This window comes from Miscanthus floridulus, chromosome 16, assembly GCF_019320115.1.
Source record: "Miscanthus floridulus cultivar M001 chromosome 16, ASM1932011v1, whole genome shotgun sequence".
Classification (NCBI taxonomy): Eukaryota; Viridiplantae; Streptophyta; class Magnoliopsida; order Poales; family Poaceae; genus Miscanthus; species Miscanthus floridulus.
This window is the reverse complement of record NC_089595.1, coordinates 103,321,584-103,348,056: the sequence shown is the minus strand read 5'-3', so window position 1 is coordinate 103,348,056 and position 26,473 is coordinate 103,321,584. Positions and strand designations below refer to the sequence as shown.

The following is a 26,473-nucleotide window of genomic DNA, read 5'->3' as shown; positions in this document are numbered from 1 at the left end:
AATAGGATCTTTGTGGTTAAGTAATAAGAGATTCTTAGTTGCTAATATGTTCTATGTTCATGCCCTGTGGAGGCTTTGGAACCTAAAAAATAGTTTATGTTTTTAGGATTTTCTTAGGAAGAATGTGAAAATTCTAATCCAGCATGTCATCAATTTGCTCCAAAACTGGAGTCTGCTATGCCAAGGAAAAGCTCTCGAAATTCAATCAGAAACTGGAGAAGCTGAGATTCATAGCCACAAGACCTCATCTGCTACCTGGCTGTCCCAGATATGAGAGGACGGAGCTATCTCTACAAGCATGCGCATGACCGGCAACACCATGCTCTCCTAGGGGATGTGAAAGATCGTCTAGCTGGCTATGAAGAAACAAGTGGTTTATACCCTGTTCTTCAGCACAACTTCAACAGTACTTTTCAACGAAGGAATAATATTTTCTCTCACAAGAAATCAGCATCAGTAGCAACATCAGCTAAATTTCAGCAAAATGAACAGGGCCAAAGATCGGCCTCTTAGTTTGATTCAATTCAAATCTGCTTGGCTCTTGTAATAGTTGCGGATGACGTGTGTTCCTAGCTCAATGTTGAGCTGTATTTTCGTTAAAACTAGATGAATGTTGTAAACGTTCTGTCTTGGTTAATGCTAAGGCTAGGGCAAGGCCCTTAACTCTAAAAAAACTATAACTTGCTAGTTTCAACTGGTTGCGTCTGCAGCGACACTTGCTCAATTAGTGCGTAGCTTGGCAAGTGACCCCACCCTAAACTATGTACAATTTTCCTTCTTGACACTTTTTTTCTGAATACCATATATTTTATATGAAGTAAATTAACTTTTAGTAACATAGATAGCAAAAGAACAATATATGAAATTTAAAATCATCGAGCTAATAAGGGTAAGACCACCCTTGCATTTGAGTAATTTGTTAAGAAAACTAATGGAAGCTTCGTTACTGGTGAATAAAGTTCAAAATGGCTATGCTTGAACCCACTTCATGATTGGTCCCTTTGGAGATTTCAAGCAAACTTCACCATTGCTATGATGTTACAGATAGCAAAATGAACTCCTTCTCTTATGGCCTGTTCGGCTGGTATTAAAGCCGGCTGATAAGCTGGCCTTGGCTGATTTGTTGTGAGAGAAAAATATTATAGACTCTAGCTGATAAGTCGGCTGATAAGTGTGTATATTTGGTAGAGCTCTTCCTACCTTTTGATTTTCTATGGTTGAATTATATATCAAAAGTGATTGGGTGAATGAAGTGAATTAGTATAAGTTAGTTTTTTTCTAATCTGTGGCTCATAGTTCATATGAGAGAATCACCCCCACAGAAGTAGCATACAACCATTTCTCTATAAGATATTATTTGACAGAGCTCCTTTTGTCGAATTGACCTTTAAACTTCTGGTATGAAAAACCACAATGTTTTTTTAAGATAGGTATAAAATAGAATGATTTACTATAGGCCCCCGTATTTCTTAGTGATTTAGATAGCCAACTAAGAAATTTAGCCATCTATCTCTCAAAACAGCAAATAGCCGGCTATAGCGGACAATAGCAGCAGCTAACAGCTAAATGATATATAAAAAATAGCTAAATCCTTCTCAAACAGGTATAGCCGGAGATAATAAAGATCAAAACATGTGTAGTTAAAATATAATGATTTACTATAGGCTCACGTATTTCTTAGTGTTTTAAATAGCCAGCTAAGAAATTTAGCGATCTATCTCTCAGAAACAGCAAATAGCTGGCTATAGCGGGCAGTAGCAGCAGATAACAGTTGAATAATATATAAAAATAGCTAAATCCTTTTCAAACAGATATAGCCGGAGATAGTAGCAGGTATAGCCGGAGATAGCCGCAGCTAGAGCCGTAGATTTAAAACCTTGGTATTTCTTAAGCTTTTTGTTGGAAATTTCTATATTCACTAAACAATGAGTATTTGCTCAAAAAAACTAAACAAGGAGAAAAATCAAAGAAATAAATCATTTCCATACACCATACTAATCAAACCCACTCACGAAAAAGTGAAAACATAAAGCACTCTAGTTCAGAGACTCCAATACATGTCTCTAACAAACTGAACCCAATCAAAGAAAAAGTAATAACGTAAAAGATTCAATATTTATGAAATACCAAACCAAATCCATCCCAAAAACTTCTCAAATCAATATATATAGACACCGAACCCCAGAAGGCCAGAAGCAAACCCCACAAGGGCGGGCCTAAAGCTGGGCCCATCTCACAGTCTAAAAGAGGGGAGCCACCTCCTTCCCAGTTCACACGGACCCGTGTGTGAGCGCACCCCTCCTCGTGCTCCCATGGAAGCCACCCCGATCTCCATGAAGCCACCATCGCCGGCGCCGGCGGCGCCACCCCCCGTCCACGCTGGAGCCCAGGGACATGCCAACGCATGCCGTCGGAGGGACCGAGCTGGAGCCGTCCAGCATGAACCAGCTGGCAATAGCCCCGGACCCCAAACGGTGAGGGTTCGGCGGCCCCGGACCTGGGGGGCTTTGGTTTCTCGATTTGGGCGTGTCTTGGGGGTGTTGAGTCGTCTGATTTGTGTTGTTTTGTGTTCGAGCAGGCAGAGGGTGGAGGAGGCTGCGGATGGCAACGGGTGCAAGCATTGCGCCTGCAAGAAGTCCAGATGCTTGAAGCTGTAAGGAACCTACTGTACCTTTTTCGACCGTTTCGTTTTGGTTCTGTTGGCCAGTCTCAGGGCGGAGTCAGTTTTTCCTGTCGCGATTAATATCCTTATCCGTTTAATTAAGAGAGCGGGGGGACGAAATGCTGGATACTATGCGATTTGCATCCATTTTGGCTGCAGAGGAAGGGGATTGTTGCGGTTTTTTACTGGTTTAGTTCCTTATAATCAGTGGTTTAAGTCAGGATTTTGGTTGTAATTTGCTGTCTAATTCTCTTGGGCTGTTCTTTCAATAAGTTGCATCTTTCTCTCGTAGGCAATGTAAAATTCAGGTATTTGTGAAATTTGAGTGCCGTGTTGTTGTCAAAATAAATTCAAAACACATTTTTGGCATCTGCTCGCGCTGTTGCACATTATTTGATTACTTCAGGTTGCCTCTAGTACACTCTGAAGTCTGAACCATAGAGCTCAAGATAGGACAACATATACCTGCATGATCAACCAACTAGAAGTCATACTTACTAATTTCCTCTTAAGATGGAATCAGCATCTTCTTATTCTACTACTATATGGAGCAAACTGTGTAGATCAAAATGATGTTAGGCTAAATGATTGGAAATTTAGGTGTTGTTTTCTTGGTGCCCAATGAAGCTTGCCAAAATTTGGCACTAACTTGGATGGGCTAGTGTTTGACAAACCCATTCCCTGTTAGTTATATCTCGTATGTTTCTTTTCATTCCTTAGCTAAATGAGTGGAAGAAAAAACTTTGGTGACAGCCATATGCCCCTATTATGGATTTTATGTGCCAGTCTATGCTATTGATGAAACTGTGAACTATATAAAAAGGGCAGACCCAGTGCCAGAGGCTCCCACATGAGTGGGGTCTGGGGAAGGGAAAAACCGAGGCAAGCCTTCCCCCCGCAAAATCTACGGAGAGGCTGCTTCGAACCCATGACCTGGTGACTCAGTGAGACAGCTCTCACCACTGCATCAGGCCTGCCCTTCAAACTGTGAACTATATGGAACTCATAATCAGCAATTCAGTATGTTACCTTGTCAATGCCTAGGAGCCCAGTCGACAGTATGTTGCTTTGTAGACATGCGGCTGGTGGAGTTGGGTGTCACTTGGGTAGGCATTGGACAGCCGCCATGTTGAGGAGCCCTAGATCAGTCCATTCCTGGGCTGGGTTAGGATTAGATCCAAGCGATTGCCTTTGCGGATCTAAACACCGCCGCCGCCACACAATTTTGCCCTTGCCACCACTACCCAGAGCACAATTGCCCCTCTTGAGCTGCTTTCCAGACTTGGTGGTCAACTGGTGGAGTTAGCCGTTGGGCCTTCGACTATTTTGAAGGCCCTAGCAGCCACTGCCTTGAATTGAGAGGGGGAGGGGGGAGCAGATTAAGAAGCCCTAGGCTCCGCCCACCACCGCCACTCAAGTTCGCCCTTGCTGCCACCCTTGATCTGCTTCTGCTGCTCACCCCTTGCTTCTCTGTCTCGCTGTCGTATTTCTGCTTAGAGGGAGAGAAGGAAATGGGGATATGGGGTGGGGGTGGGGTGATGGGGAATATGAGAGATGAGGGAGGTAGAAGAGGAGCGGCGGTGGCGGCTTGTTTGGCGTGAGGTGAAGGGGAGATGATATAGGGTTTGTCTTCAACTGGGCCAGTTTGGAACCTGGCTGAGAATGTGAAGTGCATCAGACGTGATCACGTGAAGTAGGAACCTGGCTGTTATATAGAGCTATGGAAATATCTAAAGGACTTTTGGTTCATTTTCATTGTCGGCATCTCAAATTCCTAATTTGTTACCATTTGAAGTGCATTCATTTTTTTCCTGTGATGTTAGTTATTATTTACTAATACCTGCTCACAGTTTCCTAGGTAGATGTTTCTTTGCCATGACTTGCCAGATCCCTGACTATAATATGGGTGTAGGGGGTGTAAGAATGCTTTGTGAATCTCATAAATACATTATCACCGTTTGCATTTGCAGCTATTGCCCATGTTTTTCTGGAGGTGGTTATTGTTCTGATAAGTGTGGCTGCCAACCATGTTTCAACAAAGAAGCTTTTTCAGAAACAGTTCAGACTACTCGCAAGGTGTTACTTTCAAGACAGAAGCGTATGTCAATGAAAATTAATAGGAGACCTGAGGCAAATGCTGAACCTGTGGTTGTTATCCTAACTCAGTTAAATGATGTCACACTGTTTAAATTTCTGTTAGGCTTAATTGTAATTTCAATATTCTGTCACCTATAGGAAGATGCTCACCATTCTTCTTCTTCAACTCCACCAAGGAGAGGTTGCAACTGCAAGAAATCAAGTTGCCTAAAGAAATACTGTGATTGCTACCAGGTTTCATCTTTTTCTCAAGCTCTTTGCTAAATAGGTGAGACAAGATTACCAAACTCATTGTTATGGACAGAATGGGACTGGATGTTCCTTGTTTTGCTGTTGTGACGATTGCCAGAATCCTTTTGGGAAAAATGGTACATACGGAATACTTTTATAGATTGTTCTAATTATACAAGTAATCTTTTATCAGTAATATATAGCAGTGGTGCTATTGTTATATACTAACTAATGATGGTTTCCCTACTGCAGAAGGCATAATGGCTGATGATAGTAAGCGCTATCTATATACTGGTGCTGATTTGGATCACAGCGAGGGTGAACATGACTTTGTTGTGGAGCGCTCGCCTCGTCTACAATCACCTATCTCGAAGGAGTCTTCTTTTCATCAAACCCCACCTCATCTTAGGGCCTCAAATAGAGACACACATGTGTTCCCACAGGGGATATCCCAATGGCAGGCACTGCCCCGCTCGTGGCAGCATTGTTCCAACAAGAGGAACAGCAATGACCGGGCGATGGACGACTCTGCAAACTACAAGAACTCAAACCATGACTGGCAGCTATCCAAGCCCGAGGACAGCTACAGCATATCGAAGTGCATCCAGATCCTGAACGGCATGGTGGAGCTGTCACAGGTGGAGAAATCAGTTGCCCCCGATGTCTTCCTGCAGCCGGGCAACCGGGAAATTTTCGTCTCCCTCGGCGGAGACGTGCGCGCCATGTGGCTGAAGCGCAAGATTCAGCACCTGGCCTAGGGTGGGTTTCCTTGTGCCGTCCTTCCGAGTGGAGATTGGAGGGGACATTGAGTTATCTTTTAGATTGTGCATGTTCTGCTGGTCGTGGGCATGCACAGGATTCTAGTTTTTTTTTTCCTGTATACTGAGGTGTATTTCTGGATTACCATTATGTATTGTCTTTGTAGAGATAGCCGTTTCGAGCCTGGTATCCGTTAATAAAATGAGATTATACACCTACAGGTCGTTTCGCGGCTATGGTTGCCAGACTTGCCGTTTATATATTCCCAATGGTCCATCTCTCTTGCCCACGCGACCTGTCGTCCCAGTGGCCTTCAGTATATTGTACTGTTTTTACCGCTATCAGGTTGCTAATTGCTATCAGGTTGGTTGGGAAGTATCAAAAATTTAGAAGCAAATGCTACTGGAGCGTTTTGTTTGGAAAACCTATGCTCGAGTGTTCACACATGCCTTGGAAGTCGGCGCAGCCAGGAATAGCATACAGAAAGTCTGCGCTTGGATGGGTTCATCACAGTTCACTCTTCAGATGACGAAGGCGACGATAGGGGAGGGCGGCAGGCCTGGGAACATTCATGGAAACCACACTAGTCGAACATTCATGAACGGCTTCCAGTGGCGTTTATACGATTCAATTCGACAAATGAAATGTGTGGTGCATCGGCAGCATCGTGAAACAGATAAGCATGAAAAATCTTATACTGCTGATTGTGCATCACCTGAGCTTTAACCAAGCTCAACCGTACCAAATTTTCTATTGTTCCTAAGTATATGAGATGCCAGGCTAACTCAAGCTAATTCCATTATTGCAAATGAAGTTTAGGTTACACAAAGCGTGCAGCATATAGTACAGAACTACAATTATCCCAATACATTATCCTGCCGACAGCCCCCAAGAATATCTTTTAATATGACATATTGTTTGTTTGCCAAAAGAGTAACATGGCATCTCGTTTGTGGATTCACCAGCCCTCCAGGTCTTCTCTGCCGTGAAGATGGGAAGAGTTGGAAACACAAGCAGCGCCATGTAATTAAGAAAGAGAAAGAAATGTCTTCCAAACAAAATTTAGCAGCTGAGTGTTTTCTGATATGCAACCTGCAGGCAGTCAAGCAGATTAGGAAACAGATTTTGAAGACAATTTCTAAGCAACAAACACTACAGGTAAACAATATTTTGTACAAACATACCGATGTGGAAGTCTTCAGAAGCTCCCGGATAGCCATTGTCGCATAACATGATGCTGGTAAAGTAAATGCTAATTTTAAGGCCAATTTCTTTGATAGTGTATCTGGGCTGCCAATAAGCTTATTTTCTTGCGAGCTATTCTCATTAGTTGGTACAGAGGTATCAGGAGCCTTTTCCAACTTATCCTGCTGCTCCTGGTTAGAAATAAGCTCATTTGCTTCTTTAGGCTTGGTTCTGGACAGAACATCTAAATCAGTTTCTGCTAAAGATGAACTGTCATCCGTGTAAGTCATGAGTTCCCTGCAGTCATATTAGAGAAAAATATTTTAATGGAAGGACCAAAAGAAGTTCCATGTGCAAGAAACAACTTGAAACCAGGCAAACCCAACACATATTGCATTGCATGTTCTGAAGGAGACAAGAAATATTTAATCCTTGGGCACAGGGTACATACCACTCGAAACCAATAGGCCGCTGGAACACTCGACGGTAACCACCTTTCATGCTTGTAATTGAAAACTCTCTAACAAATGAAGGTTGCATTAAAGGCATTGCACTTAGGATATGAAGTCACAGATGAAAACAAGCACACCAGGCTAATAAAGACTCACTTGACACCATGAGCATTCTCTGTCAAGCTAATGCCATCCTGTGTCATGAAAGCAAAATTCAAATATTTCCATCTGTTTTGTCCAGAAATCACTCAAAACATGTTGTATCAATCATAACATATTTCCTAAATACTCCTCTCAAGTAAAGAAATACTATGCAATCATGGAATACTGAAGAAACAGATTCCGATTGAGTTGACAAAAGCACCAACCTACTATCAATTCAAATCAACATCGCTATAAATAGCTAACGCAATAAGTTCCAGTTCTGGAAACTCAACTTAATAAGGTTTCATGTGACAGCCACCAATCACCACATTAAAGTATACAGAAACAAAAGGGGAAACTCAAATGTTCATCCTAGACCCACAGCAAAACCTACTAGTCCAAATGCTAGTTACTTTAGAAATGTACTAGACCCACATCTTGGTATCTAACTTTGTGAAAAGTATGAAACACTCACACGAAAAATCCAATGCTGCAGTGCACAAACTTCTGCTAAACAAGAAAGAACATCTAATAAACTACAAAATACACACTATAGGATAGTGTTACCTTTCTAGCCATTTCATGGTAAATCTCAGCAACTTCATTCCCGGGAAACAATGCTTGTGAACTGCATGCCATACAAATAAGCATAAACAAAAAAATGAAAGTACAAATACAAAGGAATTGGTATTACCCAGGCAAAGGTAGGACAACATCATCAAATGTGTATATCCCCTTCAATAAATCTCCAGAATCAACTATCTAGAGAAGAAATAAAAGGTGGATTATTAGGATCTCTATTAGAAAGGACATTTTTGTGTATCAGCATGTGTCACAACTGCACCAAACCTTCACAGACTGGATGCTTTCTTCTGGTTGTGCTTCAGAACATAGATCAATTTCAATTGAATTTGTATGGCCATCATCAGTTTCCAGAATGTTTACGGAAGTCAATTCTTCTGGAGGGCATTCTTTGTTATACACTAAGTCACCTTCTACAACCTGTGAAATGCCTGTCAAATTACTAGTCAGAAAATGAAAAACGACAAAAATTGTTTGCTAGACTAATACATCAGTTCAAAGATAACCCCACCAAGCAATAATATACATCAATTCACAAACATCAAACCATATAATGATTTCATTAATTCTTTTAGTAGAAGGGAAGAAACTAACCATACTTTTCCACTCTCATACTGGCAGCATGATTCCACAGGTAACTTTGGTAACTATGTACGTACCTACATAGAACATTCAAATAAAAACTTTCAGAAAAAGTAGAAAGAAGACATGGCTATCATTCAAGAAAATTCAACTGACATGAGAGCATACAATACTATGAACTAATACAACTACAGAATTGGACACCATCACAAGAGATTATTTAGACAACAGAATATGACATGGCAACAAAGCATTACCTTAGCATATAACAAAGTAAGCACTGCTATATGATGTGAGACAAGCACACTAGTACATTTGTATGCCGTGATGGAATAACTTAACAGTTGACAAGTTTCGCTGAAATTTGGCTTATGCTGAAATACTGTGAGAGAAAAACACTGTTCGTTCACAGAAAAGTACTACTGAAGTAGTGCAGCAGAATAGGGCCAACATTAACAAATAAATGCAGAATACGAAAACAGAGCTGGACACAGAGGTAAAGCTGTTATTAGAGACCGAGAAACAATTTTTAGCACAAGTCAAGAATAACTAGATATTCTTACTAGTGAAAAACATGACACGTCATCAACAACAAAAAAGCCTTTTTGCCCCAAGCAAAGATGGTCTAGGCAGCATATTCTTAACCATCTAAAATTATGTACCTTAATTTGCACTTAATGATGATAATACAAAGAAAAAATGGAGTATATTCAAATAAAAGGATGCAACATACATCATTCTAAGTGTTCTTGGTATACCCTTAAGTGCTTGCAGATGGTTACCAGGGCATTTCTTCAGACATTGAAGCTGGAAACATGCAAACAACGGAAGATAAGAAAAAAGAATCAGTTTAAATGCACAAAGCAATGTGCTTTACACAAAGTAGAAAGAATTAGAAGGCCACATTTTTTCAATTAATACCACAGTATATGTTGAAAAATGGTAACTATACTTACTATTGCCCTCTCAGCTACGAGGTGTCGAGGGAAGTTCCTCAGTGCCATATCAATGTCACCATGTTCCTTGTAATGTTTGCGCACCTCATTAATGTCATCATGCTGTACGGACTTAGTTATGTTTAAACAAAAGCTGGCAGAACTGAATACAAACTCCTAATTGGACACATAAAATATTTGTAGGATATCTCCTTCCCTTGGATCAAGAATCAAGTTTACAGCAGCCTTCCACTCTCCTCTAAGCAAAGCAGCCCCAACAAGGTGTGTTGGTACTGAACCACTTCCAAAACGCTAAGCAGATGAAATAGATAAACTCGATGAGCTTCAGAAATAATAGGGTAATAGGTTTTAAACTTGAGGATATAATACCTGCAAACCATAGTAGTTGATAAATCCATTCTTTCCTAAGCCATCTACGGCATTTTTTATCATGTCTTCAGATTTTGCAGTAACACCCCTAAATAAATATAGGGAAACATAAGATCTCCATATGCCCTGTTTTCCTAAAAGAGAATGTACAAGGTATGCTGCATGTGGAGTTGTGGACTGAAGTATCATAGCAAACAATAGAGACAAATGCACACGTCATAGCAAACAATAGAATGTTAAAAACATGATCCCAAGTTCTTGTGTTGAACATAGTCTTAGTCTAAGAAGTTACTATGGCTCGAGTCAAATGATGAGCATTTTAGTACCAGAAAAAAACTATAGTCAGGAATGCTAAAATATTAAATTGTAAGCAAAGACAGTACCTCAGAGTAATTGCAAATCGATTTCCTGTGAGCTGACCAAGAACAAGTCCCTCCTTCACATAACTAAAAAGCATTAGTTAGTTGCCAAAATTATCAACATTTTAAGACTGCTATATATCATGGTTATATGTACAACAGGATAATACTAATCACATACCAGAAGTTTCCAACTTTAATCCCAAACAGCCGATTATTAAGAGCAGCCAATCTACTGGCTTGCACCTTGAAAACAGTTACCTGATAAAAATTAGAAAAGTATCAATATCACTGTATGCACAATTATAGACAGAAATGAGAAACTATTCACATAGGTAAGCTATCAATAGTGAAAAGAATGGAATGTATGAAAATACATAACAAATATCTTTGAAAACTAATTATGTCATTCAGAAGACATTTAAGTTAGTAATCTAACATGCAGTCTCTTGTACAACTAAAATCACGAAGTGTTCCATTTCCAGACTTATTCAAGGAAATGTTATATGTTAGCCAACATTATTCAAGGAAGCTCCAGGACTAACTAAATAAATTTACTCTTCTGTTATAAACTTGAGGAATACGTGCCTGCTGTGTAGTAACAGCACGCTTATCCTTTGTCCCTGCAAACCCAAATGAGCGTGGCTGCAAAAGGTACAGTTAACTTAGCAGCAGCAAGAGCAGGTAAATGAACCCAGTTATCTAAGGCGGGTAAATGAATTCTAGGATGTAGCAACTATGAAATACCTGAAGCCCTAGCATTTTTCCTATTACTCCTAATGCTTCTTGGGTGTCCTTGTTCTCTTTGTACAGGTGAAACCTGATCAATGAACCAAAATGGTAAGTTCAATTAAAACACTAGTCGGCAGCAAAACTAGATAAACTGCACAATCGTATAAGGCTGTTGTGCAGCTACATTAGGTGCATTGCTATTACTAAGTTCAGGTATGCCATACATGTGAAATGACATCATCCCAATACAAGTGAAAATAACACACAACAAAGTTAACAAACAAAACAGGATATCATCACCTCAGGAACTTCCCAGCATTATCTGACCAATTACTCGACCCTCTACTATCAAATGGCCTGTCATCTCTCCAATCAGAACTACCCATGTTCTTCCGTTTCCTTCCTCTCCCGCGGCCGCCACCACCCCTTCCACCACCTGCTCCTGACCCCAACCGCACCCTGATGCACCTCTGGACCCCATCACTGTGTTCCACCGTGTCCGTGACCAGGAACTTGAAGGTCTTCTTAAAGAAGTTATGCACGTCCTACAACCAAGTAAAACAAATGTCATACCAAACTCGACCATCGCAGTCGCAAAAAACATCAGTAACCGCTAAGTGAACTGACCGATCGGTGAGCCTTGTCAGCATCAGGCGAGAGAATGACAGGCGAGACATCACTGTCACCACCAGCCGACACCCTCTCCAGGAGACTCTTCAATGCGTTGCAGTCGGCATCGCCGCAAAGTGAACGGAACGACTCAAGGGCCTGCGAGTGGTCCGCTTCAGCCGACGGCGCCGCCTTATCCTCCTCGTTCACATCAACGCACTGCAATTCCGCGTTTGGCAGGGAGATTGGAATCGGAGAAGCGCAATTATGAGCAAAAACTTTCACTGAGGGCCTGATACCTCGGTGGGGAGATCGAACGAGGTGAGCTGGACGAGAGCGCCGTCGCGGGCAACCTCGTGGACGATGAAATCAGCATAGCGGTGCTTGAGGACGCCGCGGAATCCGGGAAGGGAGGAGGTGAAGCAGGAGATGCCCGCCTCCGCCTCGGAGAGTGAGGTCGAGCGCGCCATGGGAGCTGGGGGCTGGTGGAAGGAGCGCTAGGGTTTTGGGAGGGAAAGCGAGGAAGAGGAAGACGGCTGGAGAGGGTTTAGGCAACTGAAAGGGGAAAAGTAGTCCCTCAGGTCTCTGATATTTCCGTTAAGTTTAGTCTATGCAAAGTGAGCAAGCCACTTTGAATTGGGCCTTTTTAAAAAAAATTATAATAATGTCAAACGATTACAAAAATATGTGACGGAATTGCAAAATAATAATATGGACCGCTGGGAGAATGAAATTTAATGGCCATGTTCTGCTGAAATTTAGTTTATGCTGATGCTTATACTGATTTGTTATGAAAGAAAAATATTATTTGTTCACTGAAAAATACTGTTGAAATAGTGCTGCAGAATATGAATGTGTTTTGAAAAATAGTTCACATGCTAGAACATAATTAATTTCTTCCAAGAGAACGTCTACTCATAGAACGATTTTACAAAATCATTTACCCACACAATGATTACGTGAAATCATGTACCTGCAAAACAAATTCTCTTGAGTCCTTTTATCGGGAGTCAACATTAAAAAGGATAAAATCTCGTTTAAAAGGTCTCTTAGCGCCTCGAACTCTTCTAGCTCCTGCACTATTCACGTTACATCATCAAAGCACTTTCTTTCTCTTGTCTAAATAAATGAATTGGGAGTTAAAAGAAACTGTATATGAGAGGCCGTTTGGCAAGACTTTTTGAAGTAGATTCTTCGCAAAAATTGCGCCTTGTCAACCAAAATGCATATAGATTTTGATGAAAAGAAAACAAAAATCACTGTCATTTACACTCAGAACTTAAAAAACCCACTCCTCAATTCCCCTTTTCAATCTCCATCAAATCACTATAGAAATAATTACCATTGCTCCCCCACCTTGTTCTCACCAAAATCAAGTGCAATCACTCCACCTAAGAATTAAGGAGCAGAACTCTGCCAAACAGACCAAGCTATTTCGGCTCTGGCTTTGGCTCCTCAGCTACCGTGGCACAGAGCGATAGCTAAAAAGAGTCTAGCCAAATATGCTGTGGGGGTATGGCCCCCAAGACATGGGCCGCACCATCGGAGGTGCCCCCGCCCACAAGATCAAGGCGTGCACGGCGCTGCTCGGCGTGCACCGCAAGACATTGTATAGTACCAAATAGGATACTTTACTTATAACCCTGCCCCTCCAGAGTATATAAGGAGAGGCAGGGGTCCTCTACTCGACATTATGTATTCAATACAATACACCAAAGACACAGGACGTAGGGTATTACGTCGATCAGACGGCCCGAACCTGTCTAAATCGTTGTCTCTGCGCCTTGTGTCACCATCTGGTTCCTGATTACGCGCATCCCCACCGATAAATCTACCATCACGGGATACCCCTCGGTGGACTGTCGAACATATTCTGTCGACAGTTGACGCGCCAGGTAGGGGTGTGCGTTTGATCCGTGGCGAGCCAGATGGATCTCAAATCAACAACGCGTTCTCATCGTCAATCTCGTGGAGATCCATCCCAGTCCACGACGACGATTCATCGTTGCTACACCAGCCCCTACGACAGCAAATCCGATCTTGGAACCACCTCCGAGGTCGTCTTCACCAACAACTCGCCGCCGCTGCCCTCATCAGCCCTCGTCGACGACTCGCCGCCGTTGCCCTCGGCGGCCTTCGCCGATAGCCTTCGCCGACATCCTTCGCCGACGTCCCTCGCCGTCGACTCGTCGTCACCGCTCGGCGGCCTTCGCCGACATCCTTCACCGACGCCCCTCGCCGTTGTCTCGTCGTCATTACTCGGCGGCCCTCACCGACATCCCTCGTCGCCGCCGAGCTGCAAGCAAGCTGCCCGCATCGCCGACCAGATAACGCCATACGCCGCTGACCCGACATTCTGTCTAAAAGCTAAGTCATGTTTTAATATTCTTCTAAATATTCTCTAATCTCTGTATATCATCATAATGTTTCTCTGAACTGTTTTCTCCATGTTTACTCTCCAAACGATTTTTTGAACCCTCGAACAGTCCTATTGATGCTCGGACGCCTCCAGAGACGGCCCTGTCTTCGGCTCCTCCCTACACGTGCTACGGGCTCCGCGCTCTGCATTATGGGTGGTCGGCAGCAGCTCCTTGGTCGCGTCCGTTCCTCCTACACGTGCACGGGCTCCACGCTCGATGTTATGGATTATGGGCTAGCTAGGGCTGGAGACTCAGCTACACACTAACTGTTCGAGCGGTTTATATTAAACATAAATATATTTTCACACCAACTAATCGCCGAACTGCATACGCCGTTTCATCACCATTGCTGATTTTCTTCGGAGTTTCTTTATTTGTACATCATGTACTACCCGTTCTACATGTTTGTATTGCAGGATCATCGTCTAGGTGATCGGACCACCTGGTGCTCGGACTTCTCCACCGATCAACTAGTCGGACCACTTGGTTCATGGACTTCGTCACCGACCAGTTGATCGGACTGTTCGCCGATCATTTCTACTCAATGTTCACTTCGCCACCGACCAGTTGACCAGACTGTTCGCCGCTCGTGCTTCATCGCTAGCTACACCGGTTACTCCTCAGCGCTCGGATTCTTTGTGCTCGAGGACTAAGTGGGCACACTTCACCGCACGGACGTCGTCAGCTACGTCGGTGCTCGGACCTCGCCGCCTATGCCAAGGACTCTTTGATGCTCGGACATCGCCGCCTACGCTAGGGACTCCTCGGTGCTCAAACATCACCGCCTATGCCGAGGACTCCTCGCTCCTTGGTGCTCGGTCATCGCCAGCGACGCTGAGGACTCCTCGCTCCTCGGTGCTCGGTCATCACCAGCGACGCCGGGGACTCCACGATCCTCGGTGCTCGGTCATCGCCAGCAACGCTGAGGACTCCTCGCTCCTCGGTGCTCGGTCATTGCCCGAGACTCCTCGCTCCTCGGTGCTCGGACATCGCTAGAGACGTCGGGGACTCCTCGCTCCTTGGTGCTCGGACATCGCCAGCGACACCAGGAACTCCTCGCTCCTCGGTGCTCGGACATCGTCAGCGACACCGGGAACTCCTTACTCCTCGGTGCTCGGTCATCGCCAGCGACACCGGGGACTCCTCGCTCCTCGGTGCTCAGTCATCGCCAGCGACACCGGGGACTCCTCGCTCCTCGGTGCTCGGACATCGCCAGCGACGCCGGGGACTCCTCGCTCCTCGGTGCTCGGACATCACCAGCGACGCCAGGAACTCCTCGCTCCTCAGTGCTCGGTCATCGCCAGCGATGCCAGGAACTCCTCGCTCCTCGGTGCTCGGTCATCGCCAGCGACGCCGAGGAATCCTCGCTCCTTGGTGCTCGGTCATCACCAGCGACGCCGGGGACCCCTCGCTCCTCGGTGCTCGGACTTCGCCAGCGACGCCGGGGACCCCTCGCTCCTCGGTGTTCGGTCATCGCTAGCGACGCCGGGGACTCCACGCTCCTCGGTGCTCGGACATCGCCAACGATGCCGGGGACTCCTCGCTCCTCGGTGCTCGGTCATCACCAGCGATGTCGGGGACTCCATGCTCCTCGGTGCTCGGTCATCGCCAGCGACACCGGGGACTCCTCGCTCCTCGGTGCTCGGACATTGTCAGCGACGCCGGGGACTCCCTTGCTGCTTGGATCTTGCTACGTCTCATCGGTGTGCTATCAAGCTGCTCCATGCTATTCGGATCAGGGTGCTGATCTTGGACAGCACGTCTAGGGTCTTGATACGCGCATGTCAGACGACGTCGGCAAGCTTTCAGACTTCTTTGACCCTGCTACAAGATTCATTCTTCATCTTCCAGTAGGCTCGGGGACTAAGTGGGCACACTTCACCTTGCGGTGAATGTGCTTGTTCTCATCTCGAGGCTATGCCCGGGGACTGGCTGCCTGCTCGGCTGGTCTTCTATTTTATGACCCTGGCACCACGTGACTGCGTCACCTACTGTCAGGCTCGGGGACTAACTGTGGGGGTATGGCCCCCAAGACATGGGCCGCACCATCGGAGGTGACCCGGCCCATAAGATCAAGGCATGCACGGCGCTGCTCGGCGTGCACCGCAAGACATTGTATAGTACCAAATAGGATACTTTACTTGTAACCCTGCCCCTCCAAAGTATATAAGGAGAGGCAGGGGTCCTCTACTCGACATCATGTATTCAATACAATACACCAAAGACACAGGACGTAGGGTATTACGTTGATCAGACGGCCCGAACCTGTCTAAATTGTTGTCTCTGCGCCTTGTGTCACCATCTGGTTCCTGATTACGCGCATCCCCACCGATAAATCTACCATCGCGGGATACCCCTCGGTGGACTGCCGAGCATATTCTGTCGACGAGGAGCGAGGAGTTCCTGGCGTCGCTGATGATGTCCGAGCACCGAGGAGCGAGGAGTCCCCGGCGTCGCTGGCGATGTCCGAGCACCGAGGAGCGAGGAGTCTTGGGCAATGACCGAGCACCGAGGAGCGAGGAGTCCTCAGCGTCACTAGCGATGACTGAGCACCGAGGATCGTGGAGTCCCCGATGTCGCTGGTGATGACCGAGCACCGAGGAGCGAGGAGTCCTCAGCATTGCTGGCGATGACCGAGCACCGAGGAGCGAGGAGTCCCCGGCATAGGCGGCGATGTTCGAGCACCGAGGAGTCCCTGGCGTAGGCGACGATGTCCGAGCATCGAAGAGTCCTTGGCGTAGGCGGCGAGGTCCGAGCACCGACATAGCTGACGACGTCCGTGCGGTGAAGTGTGCCCACTTAGTCCTCGAGCACAAAGAATCCGAGCGCTGAGGAGTAACCGGCGTAGCTGGCGATGAAGCATGAGCGGTGAACAGTCTGGTCAACTGGTCGGTGGCGAAGTGAACATTGAGTAGAAACGATCGGTGAACAGTCCGATCAACTGGTCGGTGACGGAGTCCATGAACCAAGCGGTCCAACCAGTTGATCGGTGGAGAAGTCCGAGCACCAGGTGGTCCGATCACCTGGACGATGATCCTGCAATACAAACATGTAGAACGGGTAGTACATGATGTACAAATAAAGAAACTCCGAAGAAAATCAGCAATGGTGATGAAACGGCGTATGCAGTTCGGCGATTAGTTAGTGTGAAAATATATTTATGTTTAATATAAACTGCCTGAACAATTAGTGTGTAGCTAAGTCTCTAGCCCTAGCTAGCCCATAGTCCATAACGTCGAGCGCGGAGCCCGTGCACATGTAGGAGGAATAGACGTCGCTAAGGAGCCGCTGCCAACCACCCATAACGTAGAGCGCGGAGCCCGTAGCACGTGTAGGGAGGAGCCGGAGACAGGGCCGTCTCTGGAGGCGTCCGAGCATCAACGCGATTATTCGGGGGTTCAAAAAATCATTTGGAGAACAAATATGGAGAAAACAACTCAGAGAAAAATAATGGCGATATACGGAGACTGGAGAATATTTAAAAGAATATTAAAACGTGACTTAGCTTTAGACAGAATGTCGGGTCCGCGGCGTATGGCGTTATCTGGTCGGCGACGTGGGCAGCTTGCTTGCAGCTCGGCGGCGACGAGGGATGTCGGTGAGGGCCGCCGAGTAATGACGACGAGACAACGGCGAGGGGCGTCGGCGAAGGATGTCGGCGAAGGTCGCCGAGCGGTGATGACAAGTCGACGGCGAGGGACGTCGGCGAAAGATGTCGGCAAAGGCCACCGAGCGGTGACGATGAGTCGACAGCAAGGGACGTTGGCGAAAGATGTCGGCGAAGGCCACCGAGGGCGGCGGCGGCGAGTCGTCGACGAGGGCAGCAGCGGCGAGTCGTCGACGAGGACTGACGAGAGCAGCGGCGGTGAGTTGTTGCTGAAGACGACCTCGGAGGTGGTTCCGAGATCGGATCTGCTGTCGCAGGGGTAGGTGTAGCAGCGATGAATCATCGTCGTGGACCGGGATGGACCTCCACGAGATTGACGACGAGAACGCGTTATTGATTTGAGGTCCATCTGGCTCGCCATGGATCAAGCGCACACCCCTACCTGGCGCGCTAACTGTCGACAGAATATGCTCAGCAGTCCACCGAGGGGTATCCCATGATGGTAGATTTGTCGGTGGGGATGCGCGTAATCAGGAACCGGATGGTGACACAAGGCGCAGAGACAACGATTTAGACAGGTTCGGGCCGTCTGATCGACGTAATACCCTACGTCCTGTGTCTTTGGTGTATTGTATTGAATACATGATGTCGAGTAGAGGACCCCTGCCTCTCCTTATATACTCTAGAGGGGCAGGGTTACAAGTAAAGTATCCTATTTGGTACTATACAATGTCTTACGGTGTACGCCGAGCAGCGCCGTACATGCCTTGATCTTGTGGGCCGGGCCACCTCTGATGGTGCGGCCCATGTCTTGGAGGCCATACCCCCACAGTTAATTACCATTGCTCCCCCACCTTGTTCTCACCAAAATCAAGTGTAATCACTCCACCTAAGAATTAAGGAGCAGAACTCTGCCAAACAGACCAAGCTATTTCGGCTCTGGCTTTGGCTCCTCAGCTACCGTGGCACAGAGCGATAGCTAAAAAGAGTCTAGCCAAATATGCCCTAAGAGTCCACCGTCTAGACTCAAGATTATTGTTGTAGTATGATTTTCCTCAAACTCCAAGGTCAAATACTTTCGAAATCGTTCATATTACCTCCCGCATTGGTTTGGACTTTGGAGTGGTTTTAAAGGTGCTATTTATCTTTTTATTAAAAAATTCTATAGTTACTTTATAAGATTTTTAAGCCATAAAAGATATCTCGAAGCTTTTAAAAATCCCAAAAAAATTGAAGGTGGTTTGAAATCTGCCAAATATAAATAAAATATTTAGAGCTCATGAAAATATCTCTAGATCCTTTAAAAATAGATTTAGCTCTAGAAAAATAAAAAATATCCAAAAAATATTTTAGAAAATTCCTAAAACACACTTATCAATGTACTCCCTCTGTCCAAGAAAGAATACAATTCTAATCATGTTTTAGTATCTTAAGTTTGACCAATTATGGATAAAAAAATGTATTAATATTTATCATATCAATTAAAGACCATTGTATTAAATAATTACAAAATGCATTTTCATTGTAAATTGATTTGGAGGCATAAGTTTAAATATTATTTGCTAGAAATTTGATCAAAAGTGAACCACTTTAATTTGCGCACAGCTCATAGTTACATTCTTTTTGGAACGGAGTATAAACGAGTTCTTGGCATATCCATGTGCCCCAGTTCGTGAGATTTGCCAGCTGTTCCATCAACCGAGACCCATGATAGATACGACAACTACTATCAGTCATTGCAGATAATCTAATATTGATTTGTAAAATTCGAGATATATCAAGTATATGATCTCATCATTAAATGGGTTAACAACAAGACTTAATAGAACAAAATGAATAGCATAGCATGGTGGTCGATTCTTCAATTGTCACAGGTTCAGCTCCTTCACAGGTTGCCAAAATACAAAGCGTTTGCCACTGAATAACAGCTCAAAAAACATCTTATTGTCTATCAATTTACCGTTTCTCTGATGGTGCAGGACAAAAGTTAGAGAAGCTTTCACTGATGAAACACATGAAAGCTTCAGAATACAAACAACACATCCCTTACAGTGAGAGCCAACTTATTTGTGTGCTCGTAATGCTCCGAAGCAAACCTAGCAGGCATCGAGATCCCTGCATGGAGGAGGTTTCGGCTCTCCGTGCAAGGTGGTGTTCCCCCCAGCAGGGCCAGAGTTTTTTCGCTCCGGGTGCTGTGTGCCTCGCTGCAAAATTAATTTGACAACCAAAACAGTACATTGACCAGTGAGCAAAAGAATTGTGGCTTAACATAAAAGAATCAAACCAACTAAAAGCACAGTAGAAACATCCAGTTAAGTTAGCTGGTACTTACAGGAGGTGTTTCGCCTCTTCTCAGCATCTCAACAATCTCAACAACTCGTTTTGGAGTGAGGTCCTCCTGCAAAAGAAGGAAGGCTCAGAGTTATGGCACCAGTATTTTTTTTTGTCAAGTCATCTTTACTTCTCTACTATGAAGGGCGGGGCTGGTGCAAGCGGGAGAGCCTTACCGTCTGTGACCGGAAGGTCCTGGGTTCGAGTCGCGGTCTCCTCGCATTGCACAGGCGAGGATAAGGCTTGCCACTGACACTCTTCCCAGACCCCGCACAGAGCAGGAGCTCTCTGTGCTGGGTACGCCCTTTTATCTTTACTTCTCTACTATATGAAGAAGGAAGTGTCTGTCCCGTCTGCCAAACGATTTTCGTACGACTCCGCGATTCGTTGTTCTCCTCCAACCTCCGCGATCTTTTTTTTCCCGCACATGCCGCAGCCCACGATCTGCCCCCAACACCCATGCTCCTATTTCGCTCAGAAAAGAAAAGAATCCCTTAGAGAAGAAAAGAAATGAAAACTGACGCAGTTCTCCAACGCCGATCCTCTTGATTTCTCCATTGTCCTCGGCGAGGAACTGCATCACCGTTCCCAATCACCAGTGCCATGCACCACGCCCTCCCAAATCCTTCCTCAACACGGCCACAAGGCCCGCCCTCCTCGCACCCAATCCTACGGCGAGGTCTCGCGAACCTGCCGCCCTCGCAGGCAGCCTAGCAGCCAGCAGGAGAAGGCGCACCTTCGGTGTGCACGGTTTGCTGCTCAAGCGGCAGCGTGAGTTGCCGGGTCCCTACATGCTGCCGCCCACGTTGTTCCTCACTGTCGCCTGAAAGGGTGACCGGGGCACGACGCTCTCCGTCCTTCCTCCATGGACTGCAGGTGAACGTGGGTGGCTATGAAGATGCAACGCAAATGGGTTGCGGTCTGCAGACGCGCAGCGGCCGGTTTGTGGACATGCAGCGGACCAGTTGCAAACAACAAGAGATGATACCGTCCTTGCTCGATGGCCCGCGGATCAGCGACGGAGAAGCTACACAAGAGGGGCACGACCGCCGTGCTGCCGGTGATGTTCCGTGACTCCATTCTCCAGGCAGGTGGTGGCACTCGGCTATTGGGCCTTGGCCTCGCCTATTTCTCTTAGAAAAGTTACACGTGATGACCAGGCGTCCAAGGGCAAGATGCAGACTCGATTTCAGCGGGACCAGCACCATCGAAGCCAACTCATGTAAGCATTGATATTGGTTGTATTTCAGATCGTTGCCACCACTTTATTATGCATGGTAAATTATTGAAACAAACAGGAATCTTCTTCACTAAAAGTAAAAATGATTCCATCTGCTCATAATATTGATAGGGTATAATAATTAACAAAGTTCTCAAAAAGGTAATCTCGCAGTACAAATAGTTAGATGTACTAATAAGCAGGTGCAAATAAAAGCAGTTCATATTATGGTGATATCTAAAGTCTAATCTCAGAGGCATGTTAATTCTTGGAACTCTGGTAGAATGAGTACAAAGCTTCATTTGAAAAACTGAAGTATTATTTTTCAGTTCATTGATGCCCATCCAGTTGAAAAACTGAGGTATTATCTTCAGGCGCCTGTAGTATAGGGGAATAGGGGAGGTGTAAAGGAAAACCAAAACTTAATCTTCCTTGGTTCTGTTTTGCAACTGGATGGACATCAATGAACTGAAAAATAACGCTGTCAAAGCATTCGGGGTCGGGCTGGTTGTGCTATGTGGGCATAGAAAGAGGCTTAGGGAAGGCAGGCTGTTCAGGCATAGGAGATGGGCGTGGGGGAGGAGTGGCATGGCCACTGCCAGCCAGGGCAAAACTAGGTTAGCATGGCAAGGGGAGTGGGCCAAACACAGCGACCGAAAGGCCACCGAGGACGGAGGTCGACCACAATCGGCGGAGACACATGAACTTTTTGAGACTGGTGTTGAAGAACAACTTAAGGTAGAAGATCAACAGGAACCATCTGATCTAAATCTAACGGGTCTAATGCGTTGCTTGAAAAAAATGAAAAATTAGGACTACACTATAGCAATTCCCTTGCTAAGATCGAACTCAAAACATCATATTTATGTTATTGTCACAAGACAATGCACTATGGTCTTTGTGGGATGGCTACCAAATGTCTCGTAAAATTTTTAGTTGCCCCGTTGCAACGCACGGGCAATCACCTAGTAGCAATAAACATTATTTGTCATGTCATGTATGTTTTTATGCCTTAAGTACTTCTGTTGCATGGAATAGGGTTTAAGAGCATATAACAGACTAATAGGGAAACAAATAATGACAGCAGGAAAGTGCCAATTCATGCAAGTAAACTTACATAGTAGTTGTATGTGTAACCCTCTGAGCCTTTCGAGTAGTCAGCCACAGCAATCATAGGAGCATTCACACAGCAACCCTGCAAATGCAGGAGACATGTGATTAGAAAAGGTGCATTCTAGCTCCCCGAAATAAAACAAATAAAATAAAAGTGATTTCTACATAAGAACTAATAGAAATAGCTGATGTGTTAAAAACCATTAATTGATGACACATTATAGACTACTGCTGCTAAACATTTAAAACACAACTAAAAAGAGCAATTTGAACTCTGAAGGCATCTGCAGTAGCATCTCATAAATACGTAGATCAAATTACCATGCACTCCATTTCTCCAACAGAAAATAAGCCATCACTGGTCACCTCTGCAAGGCAACAAAAATGTCAACGATATTGCAGAGAAAGCACGAGAAGCTCAGGCTCAGAAGACAATGTTGGTGGTAACTAACCAGAAAATAGCACCCTTAACAGGATACAGTATCATGAATAGTAATACAAACCATTTCGTTTAACTCCAAGGTGCTCCAACAATGTATCTTCAATTTCATGTGAACCACGAATCATACAAGGTGTAGTTCCACACACCAGAAGATGGTATTTACCAACCTAATAAATGATATTAAAATGAAAAGGTCAAAAGCATAACAGAGATGCTAGTGGGGGCAACGATGACAACGAAATAGGCAGTAATGCATCAAGATACCTTAGTCCGGTTAAACATTGTGTAAAAGGTAGCAACTTCATATACCCTGATTGGTGCAACTTCGACGATTTTAGCAATCTGAAATAACAGAGACAGCATTGCCAGAAGTACAGAAAAACATAGCAAATCAAGTTTTCCAAACATGATGACAACAGTTCGTAAACAGATAATAACACAATCTATCATAACATACATCTGATAAGTGTATAACATAACCACTTTTAATACTTCAACTATTCATATGCTATGAACAGAATTATATATGAATATTTCTGAATTGCTGTAGCTTCAGCTGCACAAAAGATATATTTATACAGGAGATGTCAACTTCCATTGAGGCAAATATGCTTGTTTTTATTGGTCATTAACCTCCACTTTCCAACACTGCACTCAAAACTAAGGCATCTACCAGCACTTGCAAATTCAGCCACAACACAATCTATTTCAGGTCCTGGAAGGTTTCAACAGCTGGCTCATGGGAATCATGTTTTTTATGTGCTGGAGTATTTGGCCATTGAGACAATTACATCTTCAGAGGAATACAACCAAATATTATTCAATGCAAAGCAGAACTACTTCGCACACAGAGGAATAGCTACAGAGCTTTCAGTAAAGGGAAACCCCTCCTGTTGCCTCAAAAAAATAGGCATATTGTTTCCTGGTAGCATTTTTTTTCTGCACAAGCAAGGCCAGGATAATATCGTATTTATCAAATGGTGTTACATACAAATGTTGTGTACACTACTACTCTACAAGATGTGACTTGGTTCTCCCCGTCCCCTGTCTTCAGTAGACATTAGATTTGAACACTAGTGAAACTCAGCTAACATTACTCATAGAAGAAAGCAAATACACATTGTAAGTGTTGAACCATCAATAACAGGCTAACAGCACATAGACTAAGTTTGCAGTAGTTGGTTTTATTTTTGTACAAGACCTAAGGTAACTCTTGGTAAGAGATTTGTCAGAGATAAAGATAATCGACACAGCACAAGTCATATAATCAAAGCAGGGTGGATCAAGTGGCGACAAGCTTCTGTCATTCTCTGTGACAAAAGGGTACCACAAAAGCTAAAAGGCAAGTTCTATAGAACGGCGATTAGACCGGCTATGTTGTATAGAGGAGAATGTTGGCCTACAAAGATTCGACATGTTCAACAACTGAGTGTTGCAGAAATGCGTATGTTGCGATGAATTTGCAGTCACATAAGAATGGACCGAATTCGGAACGATGATATACGTGATCGCCTAGGGGTAGCACCAATTGAAGAAAAGCTTGTCCAACATCGGTTGGGGTGGCTTGGCCATGTCCAAAGAAGACCTTCAGAGGCATCAGTGCATTGTGGAGTCCTAAGCCAAGCTAATAATACGAGGAGAGGTAGAGGAAGACCGAAATTGACATGGAGGGAGACAATAAAAAGAGATTTGAAAGCTTGGAATATACCTAGAGATCTATGTTTGAATATGAGTACTTAGAAAGCAGCTATTGAAGTGTCTGAACCATGACTTGGGGCTCTTGGTGGGTTTCAACTAGCCTACCCTAACTTGCTTGGGACTAAAAGGTTATGTTGTTGTTGTTGTTGAATTGGATAGGGTGAAGATTATCCTGGGAAGGATAAATGACAGCGGCTGTAACATGAAGCAAGGGTCAATCAAGGAGTTTCTGCTATATATTACAACTGAAATATAACTCTGTAAGCACTGCGGTGAATGAATGCATAACTACAGGTCCGTAAACAAGTTCGTCATGTTTTTTTTTCAAATGGGTCATAACAAAACATATTGAAATGTAGAAAACAGATAGTTGCCTAGGTTTTACATAGTAGAACTTACAGCATCCATGGCTGCAACTGGCACCCATCCACCATGCTGCTGCTGTGCAAGATCAAGCAGCGGAATAATACCAGATTGCTTGTAGTTGCTTGGATAGTGAGGGAGTATCTCATTGACCTGAACACACATTGAAACATATATATTAAAGTGCACTGCTAACAAGGTCCATACTATAGATATTAGCTGCATTCACCAAGCATGTTATTAAGTCAACAAGGTCTAGCATTAAGCCCATCGCCATATTACATAAGCTCATTGGTGAAGTGTCACATTACAAGGATATCTCCCTCTCATAAACAAACAATCAGCTCAAACTGAAAACTTCAACATCCAAGTGATCCGGCCAATCCACTAACATCACCATCCCACTGGAAACACTAATACACTATCCTCACTACCATATCTGAGACACTGAGGATCCAAGCATAGGTATGAACAACATCTGACATGATCAATCCAAACCTAACCAATTTACCCTATTGAGTAGAGGTGTAGGCGAATCACAAACAAATGCAAGGGCAGTCAGTAACTCGGTACCTTCTTCATATTCGCCTCCGAGAACTCCCATTTCATGTCCGGCTTGTTCTTCGGCGAATCAAGGTGCTGCAACAACAATAGAAAACGTCAATTCAGCTGAGCTATCAATCACCAACCAGATCAGGCAAACGCAGGGGGAACAAATCCGAGGAGTGCTCACGTAGTTAAGAGCCGTGGAGAAGGGCCTGGTGCTGGAGACGGAGCCCCTAGAAGCGGCGGCGGAGTAGCCTGCAGCAGCGATCTGGAAGGAAATTTTTCCACGGAGGAGATCAGACGATTAGTTTGGGGAAATGGTGGGGGTAGGGGTTGGACAGAGAAGAGGACTAACCGGAGACGAAGCTAGCCGACGGCCGGCTGCTTCCGACGCAGATGCGGAGGCGAGGCCGAGGAGGCGACGGGCCACGAGGCGCGCGGCCGGTGGCAGCATGGTGGCGTGGCCGGCGGGGGAGGTGATGGAGCGGGTGGTGGAGGAGGTATCGGCGTGTCGCCGCCTTGCGAAGCCTGCGAGGTAGGAGAAGAAGCGACCCGTCTTCCACTCTCGTTGCATAGCTAAGACACGAGCTCTACAGGCCCAATGGGCCAGATCTAGTTGTCTGGCCCTATTTTGAAATTAGGCTTAAAGTCTATGGGCCGTGGCAGACTGGTAATGTAACCAAGAGGCAGCCCTCTAGGCTGTAACACCTGAACTTTTCAGTGATTTTTTAGTCAAGTTTTGGGGGGTTTACGCAGTCTTTTCTAGTTTTTAGTGGTGAAATCATCCGCCCTTTTCCCTAACAATATCTTATGAGATTAGCTATAATGCATGTTATATTTCATTATCGTCACTCTGTTGATCCTTTTTTATTAGTGATGGTAGGATCGGATCGGCTTCGAATCAGAATGAAGAATTATCCACACCCCTGTCACCCTCAAATTCTAGGGAGTAATATTCTCAACCTTGCCCCTTTGGCCTCGATTCTCGTAAATCCAGTTCAGACGATGAATAGCG

General features: G+C 44.9%; 1 protein-coding gene and 2 pseudogenes across 1 annotated transcript; 1 reads left to right on the top strand and 2 right to left on the bottom strand.

Moving 5' to 3' along the window:
• Positions 1-2,312: 2,312 nt before the first annotated feature.
• LOC136513298 (protein tesmin/TSO1-like CXC 7) lies at positions 2,313-5,967 on the top strand (annotated as a pseudogene).
• Positions 5,968-6,530: 563 nt separating this feature from the next.
• LOC136512100 (uncharacterized) lies at positions 6,531-12,267 on the bottom strand. The gene is made up of 19 exons (XM_066506097.1): positions 12,019-12,267; positions 11,738-11,938; positions 11,411-11,655; positions 11,126-11,198; positions 10,967-11,023; positions 10,560-10,639; positions 10,403-10,465; positions 10,020-10,107; positions 9,839-9,941; positions 9,651-9,754; positions 9,428-9,501; positions 8,707-8,771; positions 8,380-8,543; positions 8,225-8,292; positions 8,098-8,158; positions 7,543-7,580; positions 7,386-7,454; positions 6,934-7,231; positions 6,531-6,841 (listed from the first exon to the last, which is right to left on the bottom strand). Exons 1-19 carry the CDS (start codon positions 12,187-12,189, stop codon positions 6,812-6,814), a joined length of 2,052 nt encoding a protein of 683 aa, XP_066362194.1. The 5' UTR covers positions 12,190-12,267; the 3' UTR covers positions 6,531-6,811.
• A 7,358-nt stretch (positions 12,268-19,625) lies between these two features.
• On the bottom strand, positions 19,626-26,032 carry LOC136514015 (NADH dehydrogenase [ubiquinone] flavoprotein 2, mitochondrial-like; annotated as a pseudogene).
• Between the last annotated feature and the right edge of the window lie 441 nt (positions 26,033-26,473).

What these genes read in the sequence shown, in the direction of transcription:
- LOC136512100 (XM_066506097.1), bottom strand. Translation starts at nt 12,189, where the DNA reads ATGGCGCGCTCGACCTCACTCTCCGAGGCGGAGGCGGGCATCTCCTGC. An exon ending in ACCATGAAATGGCTAGAAAG is followed by an intron (nt 7,581 to 8,097) that starts GTAACACTATCC and finishes TTCATGACACAG; the next exon opens with GATGGCATTAGCTTGACAGA. An exon ending in TTCTGAAGACTTCCACATCG is followed by an intron (nt 6,842 to 6,933) that starts GTATGTTTGTAC and finishes GACTGCCTGCAG; the next exon opens with GTTGCATATCAGAAAACACT.